This window comes from Heloderma suspectum, chromosome 4, assembly GCF_057233095.1.
Source record: "Heloderma suspectum isolate Gila_16-S chromosome 4, 16-S_ref, whole genome shotgun sequence".
In the NCBI taxonomy this organism is placed as follows: domain Eukaryota; kingdom Metazoa; phylum Chordata; class Lepidosauria; order Squamata; family Helodermatidae; genus Heloderma; species Heloderma suspectum.
The window spans coordinates 89,973,850-89,986,463 of record NC_139461.1 but is presented as its reverse complement, the minus strand read 5'-3'; the positions used below and the strand labels follow the sequence as shown (position 1 = coordinate 89,986,463).

At 41.2% G+C, this 12,614-nt stretch overlaps 1 protein-coding gene across 1 annotated transcript in view; it reads left to right on the top strand.

The window, feature by feature from the left end:
- LOC146347136 (cadherin-19-like) overlaps positions 1–12,614 on the top strand; it is a 67,594-nt gene that overhangs the window by 29,829 nt on the left and 25,151 nt on the right. Inside the window, exons 6-8 of the mRNA XM_084848106.1 lie at positions 996–1,252; positions 6,804–6,940; positions 12,219–12,340. Coding sequence (XP_084704232.1) covers positions 996–1,252; positions 6,804–6,940; positions 12,219–12,340 — 516 coding nt within the window. The remainder of the gene's footprint in view (positions 1–995; positions 1,253–6,803; positions 6,941–12,218; positions 12,341–12,614) is intronic.

Genomic DNA, 12,614 nt, shown 5'->3' with positions numbered 1-12,614 from the left:
CTAAGTGTGCATTCCATGTCACGTCTAGCTTAGCTATGAAGCTTTGGCATGTCACTTTCTTTCAATATAACTTACTTTATAGGAGTAAACAGATGTGTGTGGTGAGGACTCACATTTCTCACTAGTGGCCAAAGAAAAGCTAACACTGCATCCTTTACAAGTTTACATAGACATAAGTCACTCTGCTTTAAATGAAGCTTTCCTACAACTAGGGGGGACCTAGTTTAGACTCAAAATAAATTACCAGTCGCTTTATATGTTGGCATTATATAACGTATTGTGTATTGCTTGTTACAGGCTCTTTTTTCATTATAACTTTTTAGGGAAGAGTTAACTAATATGCACAACATAAGAAGGCTGTGGTATGCTGCACAGTGAAGTATCCTATGTGAGATACATGGACACTGGACAGATTACGCAGATGCATGTCGTTTATAATCTTAGTCTTAACACCTTACTGTCTGGTGGGCAGAACCAAGCTGATTTCTTCCTGTTTCTCTAACCACTGACAGTTAAGAGGTGGGATATACATTAATTAAATTAATACAATATAAAAATAGTGGCCTTCAAGAATGGCACCCATATGCTATTCCAAAAGGAATATTTGTCCCTCCCCCATGTGCGCAAGTGGAAGCCACCTGACCTGGAAAACTAATTAAAAAAACCCTTAACAGACCAGTCTCCATTAAATCATACTTAGACCAACAAAAATGGGATTGTGTCCACCACGATACTATTGAATTGAGACTATCGCATTGAGAAACCAAGGCAGTAAATTTAATAGTAAAAGCAAAGTGAAGTGAGGCAAAGGTGAATCATTAATATGTCACAGCAAGGATGAAAGAAAGAAAAAAAACAGAAATACCTACTTTGAAAACATTCTCAGAAGAAATGTGCCACTCTTCCATCTTACACCCATCATTGATCTATTATTAATGTCTTAATGCTGAACAACAACAAAAAAATCCACTTTCTCTTTATTTATTTTTGTCCAGAGAGTGGATTATGAGAGCCAAAGGACATATGATATGAAAGTGAAAGGTTTCAACAGACACATAGATAAGCGCTTCCTGAAAGAAGACACTAGATTTGAAGACACAACTATTCTTAGGATCAGAGTGGAGGATGTTGATGAACCTCCAGTTTTCATGTCAGAAGAATTATTGATGGAAATTGCTGAAGAGGAGATGAATGGTTCATTTGTGGGAACTGTGAGTGCCAGAGATCCAGATAATGTCAACAGTCCAATCAGGTAAACGTTAAATTCCACAAGATTGGAACTCAGATTTTCATAGCTTCTTGAATACCACTGAAGTCAACATCCCAAATCAAGAGCTCCCCCATTAATTTCAGTAGAGGAAGTTATCTCCATGTTTATGTTTATAATTGTAAGGCCTTATAATGGTGGAGTGCTGTGTGCATATCTATACTTCGCATGCAAAGACTTATTGGACAGGTGTATATAGATGAACCTGTAGGGCTAGGAAAGATTATTAGGAAAGGGTGCTTCTCCATAATAGCAGCATAAAGATTTTGTCAAGCAAAGCGAAGGCTATAGAAGAAAGGGAAGTTGTGAAATAATACAGATATTTTGAAACAGGATTACTCAGGAGTGTTGAACTTCAGGCCCATGTGTCAAACCCAGCCCAGATGGAATCTCAGTCTCACCCTCTGGGGTTCTCCAGATGATCACCATCCCTTTTCAAGGCTCCTCCACCCCATTTCCACTGGCCACTAATCATTTGGTGGTTTCCTGGCCTTTGTGTGTGTTTTCCCATTCTAAAAGGTTGAACTAGAAGTTTTAGTTACTGGCAGTAACAGCCTTAACCAAAATATGCTGATATTTTTGGCACCACCCCTTTTGGCCTGCCCCCCACTGGAATGCAGCTCCCCAGAGCTTGTCTGTAAATGAATTTGGCCCTCAGGCTGAAAGGGGATAGACACTCCTGCTTCAACCCATCTAGGAATGATAGACAGCTTACTTTCCTTAAACAGACTGCCTTTCTTTGGTTGTGGTGACCATTAAGGCAGCTCTGTGTTCTATAAATCATATCAAGCCTTTTTTTTTTAACTTTACTCCATTATTTTTGTAAATAGACAATCGAAATAGAATTCCTAACTATTTTATTTCCATTGAGTTCCAAAATGGTGTGTTGGACTTATACCATTCATTGAGCTGTGAAGGAAGAAATACTAATACCAACTGGTTCATTTTGATTTCAGAGTTTAACAGTGAGCTTCAAATAATACAATGTCACTAGTGGAGCCCTTCATATGACTTTATTATTTCTTTATTTTTATGTTGTTTATTATTTATATTTATAGTTACTTGATACAAAATGTGAGCCAAAGTTTCAGAAACTGTGAAGAGAAAGGGCCTTAGGGCAGGGAAAGGAAAGAAACAAAAACACATACATTAAGAGTTTAGCTTAGCTTCAAGGTATGGCTGATGTTGTGTTTTCATGGTACTTTAAAGTATGCTGAAGAGTACATTTTATTGATTTATCTTTCAGACTATCCTGTTACAATGGATTATACACCTAAAAATAACAATTCATACATGAAATATCTATTAAAACTGGCATTTTTGCTGGAATTGAGATGGGAAGCAATGTAGGTCTTTTAAAGCAATTTGTTACCTGCAAGATACAGGTTGCTATTATTACCTCAGGGATCCTGTAAGCCCTCGACAAGATTTTAAATTGTTATGATTTCCAAATTGTTTTAAAGGTTTTTAAACAAAATTAAGTCTCTTAAATTGTTTTAAGTTTCAATTGTAAGTCACCTTGGAGGCCGTATTTAGGCCGAAAGGTGAGTGGTAAATTTATAAAACAAACCAATAAAGATTCACAAATGTTTGTTGGCCAGAATAAAATCATGTGCCAGGAGGAGCTTTCTACAACCTGATGTTATCCAGATGTTTTTAGGGATGTCAGAGAAATCCGCCATGGATCTCGGTGAGGCCGAATGCCTGTGCATTTGGCCCCCCGAACTCCGTGGCGGAACGGCCTGCCACCCCCCGCGGATCCCCCCTGGGACAAGACTTACCTGGGGTGGATCTTCCGGGCGGCTGTGGCAGTGGCTGTAGCAGCGGCGGCGCCAGCGGCTGGTCTTCCAACCGGCTGCCGCCACCGCCATTTGCAGTCTTGTAAAAAAAAAAAAAAATGTGATAGGCTACGTAAAGATTTACGTAGCCTATCATTGCTGGGTTTTTAAAAAAAAACATGATGTGACAGGCTACGTAAAGATTTACATAGCCTATCATGGCTGGGTTAAAAAAAAAGTGTACGCAAATGGCGGCGGCCATTTGCATTCCTTATTTTTGGCCGTCTTAGTCTACGTAAGTATTTATGTAGACTATGACAGCGAAAATAAAGGGGAATGCAAATAGCGTAGCGGGCGCTATTTGCGTCCCTTTTTGATTTGCCGTTTTAGCCTACATAAATAGTTACATAGGCTAAAACGGTGAATCAAAAAGGGACAAAAATAGCACCCACTACGCTATTTGCATTGCCCTTTATTTTCGCCATAATAGTCTATGTAAATATTTACGTAGATTAAGACAGCCAAAAATAAGGAACGCAAATGGCAGCGGCCATAGCCGCCACCATTTGCATATGCAGTTTTTTGTTTTTTTTCCCCCAGAGCCCTCCGCGGCCAGAAATCCGGCTGTGGACAGCTCTGGCCTGGCTGGGCCTGGCCGGCTGCTCCGCGGATCTGCCGCGGAACACAGCCGGCCGTGGAGGATTCCGAGGGGGAGGAACGGATCGCCTCCCCCCCTGTCGAGGATTCCGGGGGGAGGGACGGAACGCCTCCGCCCCCATCAACATAATCTGTGGAAAGGTAAGTAACTTTCATACATCCCTAGAGGTTTTGGGTTTCGACACCCAGTGGCCCCTGCCAACACACCTAATGGTCAGGAAAGCTTTGGAGGTCACCGGAAGCTGATCTACATTGTGCCCGCCATCGCAATGAATTCAGTGTCCCTTCGGGTTAAACGCTCTCGCATTAAAACGTGATTATTCACACTCACCCATTTTCCCCATTGCAGTGCTTCATCGAATGCGCGAGCTTGTTTCACACTAGGGATGTACGAAAGTCACTTACCATTTGCGTCCCTGTCTTTTGCCATGATAGGCTACGTATATATTTATGTAGTCTATCACGGCAAAAGACAGGGACACAAATGGCGGCAGCTACGGTGGCCGCCATTTGTGTCCCTGCGCAGCCCAGCAGCGGCCGGATGTCCGGCTGCGGGAGGCCTGAGCTGGTGGCTCCGCAAGAGCGGAGCCGGCCAGGGAGGATTTTGGGGGGAGAGACGGAGCACCTTCCCACCACCACAGATGTCCCTGGACAAAACCAGGTAAGTGTTTCGTATATCCCTAGTCTGGCCAGAGATGAGGCAGTTTCCTGACTAGGGATGTCAGAGAATTCCACCACAGATCTTGTTGAGGCTGAATGCCAGTGCCCCCCCCCCGCGAAAGGCGTGCGGAATGGAGAACTTACCTGCTGCCATTCGTGCTGCTTTGCGAATGGCGTCCGCATCGGTGGCCATTTGCTTAGGGGTGGACAAAAGTCACTTACCTGTCCTCGAAGATTTCCCGTGGTGGGGGGGAGGTGCTTCGTTGCTCCCCCCGCGAAGTTCAGGCCGGGGGGGGAGGCTTCCCGCCTCGCCCGGCCGAAATTTAGGCCGGGGGGGAGGCTTCCCGCCTCGCCCGGCTGAAATTCAGGCCGGGAAGGAGGCGCCTCGCCTCGCCCAGCCACGAACTAAACAGTAAAAAAAAAAAAAAAACGCCCCCGTGATAGGCTACATGACGATTAACGTAGCCTATCACGGCTAGATCTGCAAAGTCAGCCGTGATAGGCTACGTAAATCGCCACGTAGCCTATCACGGGTGACTTAAAAAAAAAAAAAAGCACGTATGCAAATGGCGGCCCCCATAGGGAGCCGCCATTCGCATTCCTTATTTGGTTACTGTAGTCTACGTAAATCTTTACGTAGACTACGGCGAAAATAAGGGTAACGCAAATAGCGTTGCCCTTATTTTCGCCATAGTCTACGTGAACATTTACGTAGACTACAGCGACCAAATAAGGAAGGGGAATGGCGGCTCCCTATGGGGGCCGCCACTATCTGTACATGCCTTTTTTTTTTTTTTAAGTCACCCGTGATAGGCTAAGTGACGATTTACGTAGCCTATCACGGCTGACTATCATGGGGGCGTGGTTTTTTTTTTCTTTTATTGCAATGGCGGCGGCGGCAGCCGGTCGAAAGATCGGCTGCCGCCCCTGCCCCTGACAAAGACCCGACGAACCACCGGCCAGACCCGCCCCCGGGTGGGACATTCGGCAAAGGTAAGTCCCGTCCCAGGGGGGGTGCGGGGGGGTGCGGAGAATTTCTCCCCGAAACTTGTTCGGGGGGCTGAACACGTTGGCGCTCGGCCCCCCGAAGTTTCGGGGAGAAATTCTCCGCCATCCCTACATTTGCTTCTTCCTTATTATCGTGATAGGCTACGTAAATACTTACGTAGCCTGTCATGGCTAATGCAGGGATGTCATTTGGGTCCCTGCGGAGGCCATGATAGGCTACATAAATATTTACGTAGCCTATCACAGCAAAAAAAAGGGAATGCAAATGGCAGCCAACGTAGCCGCCATTTGCGTTCCCTTTTTTTTTTTTTTTTGCTGTAATAGGCTACTTAAATATTTACGTAGCCTATCACAGCAAAAGACAGGGGCGCAAATGGTGTAGTGGCCGCCATTTGCGCCCCTGTCTTTTGCTGTAATAGGCTACGTAAATATTTATGTAGCCTATCATGGCAAAAAAAGGGAATGCAAATGGCAGCCACCGTAGCCACCGCCATTTGTGTTCCCTTTTTTTTTTTTTTGCCGTGATAGGCTATGTAAATATATATATAGCCTATCACAGCAAAATACAGGGACGCAAATGGTGGCAGCTACGGCGGCCACCATTTGCATCCTTGTGCAGCCCAGCGGCTGGATGTCCAGCTGCGGGCGGCCCCGGCTGGTGGCTCCATGGAGTCACTGCGAAGTGGAGCTGGCCGGGGAGAATTTCAGGGGGAGGGACGGAGTGCCTCCCTCCCCACCGCAAATGTCACCCTTCGAAAAGGTAAGTGACTTTCATACATCCGTATTCTTGACAATGGAAGGAAGAAAGTACAAACCAGTTCCTTTGACTGGCTAAATAAATAAATAATACTCTGCTGGCTTACAAAGCAGTTTGTGAGAAGTATACCCACAGGTATTTCCCTCCCCCACCTGGCACCATGATTTTCTCCCCTTTTCTTTATGCTTAATGTAAGTGAAAGGCATATGATAAAATAGGTACTCTTTTCTTCTCTCCCTCCTTGTGTTGCTTCTTTGACATTGCATCAGCCATGATGAAATAAATGTACTGTTCTGTTCTACCCTAACTTAGTTGCCAGTGTGAGTCATTTCACAAGTGGCACTTGGCTGTTTCTTTTGAATCGAGTCATTCACCTGCTGTGAGCCCGTCTGCGAAATAGGAATGAATAATGCATTTTAGATTTGGTTCACATTAATGTAGGTCTGAAGCATATTTAGTTTCATAAAAAGAAGCGCTTTGATCTTGGCAGCAGTGAATATTAAATGTTTATCAGTGTCCATTTTTCATGATTTCTGAATAGCTGGAGCACACATCCATATGTGTGCCTACGTAGTTCTCTTTTCTTGACTGACAATAGATTGTAGGTCCTTGTTTCCTACAGAATGTTTTTTCCTCAGTGTCTAAGAAAGTCTCTCTTTTTTACTTTGGGGTGCAGGTATTCTATTGTTCCCACCAAGTATTTAGGGGGATTGTTCAGCATTGATACACACAATGGAACGATCAGTATAACTAAACCTCTGGACCGAGAGATAGCAGCTTGGCACAACATAACCGTTACAGCCACAGAATCAAGTGAGTAAGACTTTAAGGAGCCCTGTGCTTGAGATACTGCATTTAACAATATTTATTCATTGCAATTATCTTCAGAATACCTTTTCTTTCTGAACAGAGAATATATGCTACTTTCTCATTATGTCACTGTTGCTTGTCACATTGTGTAGCACTATTAAAATGATAAGTTTGATGGAAGCAGAATAATGTTGGAGCTCTGAAGTCTTATACTCTTTCATAAAAAAGTACTTGTTGAAGAAGAAGAAGGAGAAGGAGAAGGAGAAGGAGAAGAAGAAGAAGAAGAAGAAGAAGAAGAAGAAGAAGAAGAAGAAACAAAGAAGAAATGTGATATAATGGAAACTATAACATTTTAAGCTGCACTCAAGCATATAAAATTGTTCACCTGGTACGAGACCTTATGTTAAACTAGACTCCGGTTAATTTCACAGCAGGTTTTTTGAATGGTATGATATTAGCCAGGGTTTAATTTAACACCAGTCAGAAACCCGTGCCTCAAATTAATTGTGAAAGCAGGGCCTAAATCAGCCACACTTCCATACTGTTGCAATTAAACTTGAAAAGCATCCCTTATATAGATCTCACCTGTCAGTTTTGTATCAAAATCAAATGCAAATTCCCTCATTTGTGCTCTCACTTACAGGTCACCTTGCCTTTGGGATGTGATTCCCCCCCCCAAAAAAAAAAATTGCTTAGATGTGACTCTGGAACAGTGTGTGCCAAAATCTTAGTTCCCAGCAATAAAAAGTATAAATGAAAATCACAAGGGAACAATTTCAGATAACTTGAGATTGCTTCTTCAAAAAGATGGGCTGTGGGCTTTTCATTATAAAGGATAATGCACACAAAAATTAAATCATATCAAAAGAAAAATTACTTACAGCATGGAAAAATCACACTGCATCATTTTAAAGAATCTCAGTAGTTTATAAACAGAGTTCAGTTTAACTAAAAATGGTTTGTTTTTTCTTTTTCTCTTCCACCTTGTTACAGTCCAATATATCATGTGAGTTTTCTAATCTATGTTTTCACAGTTTCTCTTGGGTTTTTTAAAAAGAAAACACAGAACAAGGATAAAAGGACTTTCATGATACAATATTATTAATAGTTGCCAGAACTCAATATTATCTGTCTATTTACATATTTCCTACCCTATTCTAAACTTCCATTCTCAGGGTGGAAATCACCCATTTCCTCAGAAAGACTTTGATCCCTGTCTATGATCCCCTTCAAAAGTTGCTCATGTGAAGGGGTCATAATGCAAAGGCTTTTCTCCCTTCAGAGGCAGATGACTATGATAATGCCTGTATGCCTGTAGGCAGGGCCAGGAAGCATGCATGATGGGAGCGGGGCCAAGTGCATGCCTCCACTTCATTTGGCTCATCTGATGCCCCCTTCACATGAGTAACACATCAAGGAGGCTTATGAAGGGTTCATAACTGAATGTCAGAATCAATTTGGTCACAGATTTCTTTGATATTATATGTAGAATTGATTAAACAGTTCCAGTACGTACTGTAGAGTTAGAAGACAGCCTTATTTGCCTTTTTAATGTCATGTTGAATTACAACTTATTTTGTTCTTCAACAGATTTGTAATCCTGAAATAGGAAAAATGCAGTGAATGTTGGTTGTATGATGAAATCCAATATGCGTATGATTTCATTAGTTGGTGTGTCGGAAAGGCATAGATAATCTGAGGAAAAACTGGAGAAACTAACCAGAAAAAAATTATTAGGGGTATACACCAAATATAAGATTCAGTTCAGATTCTGCTTCAACACCTCAGAAAGCAAGTTGCTTCAGCTTGGATTTTCTCAAGCAAGACCCAAACTTTAGAAAATCCAACATTTCATATGGTCCCATTGACTATAATGGGAACATCAACAAACAGCTGTAAACTTTTTACTTTTTGACAGAAATGGGTGAAATTTGGAGACATAGTAGCTCCTTCTGATTGGATGAAGACCCCAAATGTTAGACAAATAGGTTCAGGGGTTATGTGGTAGGTGTCTTTAAAGTTTCGGTTTTGGTTTTGTTTTTTTACAGGAGGATGGCTATAACTTTTTAATTTCTTCACAGCAGGAGCAGTCAACTTTGGAGGGTCTGGATGCCAATTTTGTCCCCGAGAACCCACTGAGAGCTGCACTCCCCACCAATGAAAATACTGCCACACCACTAAATTTTTGCCAAATTTTGGTGCTGCAGAAGTGCCAGCAAAAAGTTGTTTGATTTTGTTTTAAAATCCCTTTAAAACAAAGTGCATGGTGAACATGCACTTTGTTTTAAAGGCAAATCACATCACCAGAAGAAGGCAATTTGCCATTAAAACTAAGGGAAAATGTTTTAAAGGGGAACTACAGGTTTTTTGCCACCTCTGCCATCATGCCACCACAATTCAGTGGTGGTAGTACTTTGGGGGTCTGGCAGGGGCCACAAAAGAGACCAAGGGCCACATCTGGGCTACGTGTTGCCCATCCCTGCTTTATTTGCAGACATGGTTCCCTCTTCTGAGGGTATGAAGTCTACCAAAGATCAAAGGGAAAGATGTAGAGGTTTTGTGCAAGGGGAGACCTTAAAGTTTAGAGAGGTAAAAAGGGTTTATTCCTGAGTGGTTGGGGGCAAAGGCATGCATCCTAGCAATGCTGCTGAGTAAATAATCTGCAAAAATTCAGAAGAATAGGAACTGGGGTAGAGAGTTATGATGAATGAAAAACAGTTTCAGGCATTTCTTTTTGTTTTCTGGATGAAATGTAATCATGAAACCGGAGGGAAATATAACCATTTTACAAAAACACACGGTCTGAATCTGTTTGAGTACTCTGGGACCCCTGAAGAGCCAAGTTCGCAACTGCCTGATTAAATTTGGGATGGCATGGAGGACACCTGTTTCACATTGGGAGAGCCCTGAATCTTTCTAAAGCAGGCCAATTTGGTTCGGATTTGGGATCTGTCCAAACCAAAAGCACATCCCTAGAATGTATAAACCTATATGCTGTTTTTCATCTTGTCAGTCAGCTGGGAAGTAATATGTTAAAGTGAAAACCATAATTGCTATATTCCTACCACACCCTTGATAGCTTAATGGGCTGGAGTGTCTCCCCTACGAGGGAAGGTTGCAACACCTGGGATCGCTTAGCTTGGAAAAAAAGGAGGGTAAGGGGAAACATGATAGGGGTGTACAAAATTATGCATGGTGTGGAGAATGTGAATAGGGAGACTTTTTGCCACCTCTTTCATAATACTAGAACCCAAGGTCATCCCATGAAGCTGATTGGTGGGAGATTCAGGACAGATCCATTTGGAAGTACTTCTTCACACAGCACATAGCTAAACTATGGAATTCATTACCACAAGATGTAGTGACGGCCACCAACCTGGATGGTGTTAAAAGGGGGTTAGACAAATTCCTGGAGGAGAAGTCTATCAGTGGCTACTAGGCTTAATGACTATGTGCTACCTCCAGTAACAGAGGGAATATGCCTATGTACACCAGTTTCTGGGGCACATGGGTGGGAGGGTGCTGTTGTGCTCGTGTCCTGCTTGTGGTTCCTGATCAACAGCTGGTTGGCCACTGTGTGAACAGAATGCTGTTGACTAGATGGACCCTTGGTCTGATCCAGCAGGGCTCTTCTTATGTTTTTATGTTCTTAATGGAAATACTGTAAATAAATTGTGTAATTGATAAATCAAATATTAAAGTAGAAAACATTTTTTTGAAAAAGAAATCCAAAATGTTTCAGTATTACAACAGAATATTCTAATATGTAGGATATGTGATGGGGAATGTTGCTTTAGCATCTTTGTTCTGCAGAAGCCTTTTTAAAAGTGAATTAATTTCTGTAATTCTGTGTCAGTTGTTAAAAGCAAGGCATATTAGCTGTTAGCTTACTTTATCTACCACTGGCAGAACTAATTGAGTAAAAGGATGTTTTCCTCTTGGAACAGCAAGTGCTGTGATAAAAGAGCCTAAAGTATTTTGTTCAAAGAACAAAACTGAAATATTTGTTGGGCATTCTTTGTCAGAAAATGATCTCAAAGGACTTTAGAGAATTATACTATAAGACTGCAGATTTTCAAAATAATACCAACATTAATACTGTGTGGGTTCCTAAAAGGTTGCTTCTATCCAAAGTGTGAATTTCTGGCATTATTTATATATTTACTATTGCAGATTTCTATTGGCACAATGGACTTATCAATATGGTCAAGGGTTAAAAAATAGTTCCTAGAATTCCTTGTCTCTTTCCACCTTAATCAAGCCTTCCCTGCTTTTGTAAAGTACTGATATGTTGAACAATATCAAATAAAAACATGAAAAAAGCCCAATAATTTTTTTTTAAAGAATAAGAGCCAAGAAAGCCAATGGAGAAAATTATAGGAGTTTATTGCCGCAATCCTGTACATAGTTACCTGGAAGTAAGCCCCATTGAAATCAAATCTGGCTTACATCTGAGTAGACATCCATATGCTTGTGCTCTAATTCACTTATGCACATAAGAACAATGAGTGTGGCTTTGTATGTTTTTGTGAGCTGAAAGTAAATTCTCAAATTTATCTTGATAATTAAGCCGATGTAAGTGTGGGACAATTCACTGCAATATACTGTTTGTCATGCTACCTTAAGTAAAAGATCCATCTGTTCGAAAGCTTTTGAGTTTAGTACAGTTTTCATAAATTATTTCAAAGCTGCCTTCTTCTCTTTTTCTTCCTTCCTTCCTTCCTTCCTTCCTTTCTTGTTTTTTTACATGTTAATCTCTTGATTATTCTCATCTCTTGATTACTCAATACGATGATTTGCAGACTGTAATGCAAAACACTGTGTCTGAGGACATTTAAGGAAATCTGACAGTTTATTTGTGGTATTTAATCAATAATGGCAATAATCAAATGAAGAACATGCTTGAATGAACCAGTCCAGTGCTCTGCCATGTACTGAGTCATTCAATGCAGTTCAGAAATGTTCTGCAATTACTGCAATTGAAGACTCTGTATAGCAGCACAATGGGTAATATTATACAAAATACATTATTATTATTATTATTATTATTATTATTATTTCATTGTGACATATGTAACACAATTATGTACATGGTACTTATTAAAATCAAAGGCACACTATGTCCCTCAGAAAAGATTTTTATTTTACAATAGGCAGCTGCTATAGCTGAACAAAGCATTTTAATGCCAAAATTATATACCAAAATGCAATGTCACAACAATCAAATATGAGCTATTGACTTTTCCTTTCATTGTACTTATTTTTGTTCCCTTTGATTCAGTGAACCCAAATCAAATATCGAAAGTGAACGTTTATATCCAAGTTCTTGATATTAATGAATATGCACCAGAACTTGCTGAATACTATGAGACATATGTGTGTGAGAATGCAAGATATGGACAGGTAAGGTGTTGTTTTTCAAGCCACTTCTTGTTGCACTTCTTTTCTCCTTGCTGAGATCTGCCAGTGCTCATATTTTATTGGTTGTAGGAAATCTTGCAAGACTATTATTTGGGCAGGTATTCCAGGATGAATGATTTCAGCTGCAGCTGATATTGCTTGCCAGTTTAGTTTTTAGTACTTTTCCTTTCCATCCACCCTAGGAGATAGATTGAGAGTGAGGCCTTGCTTTGATCTCCGTCTTCTCGGGGCTTCCCATCCACATTTCCTTCTCTTT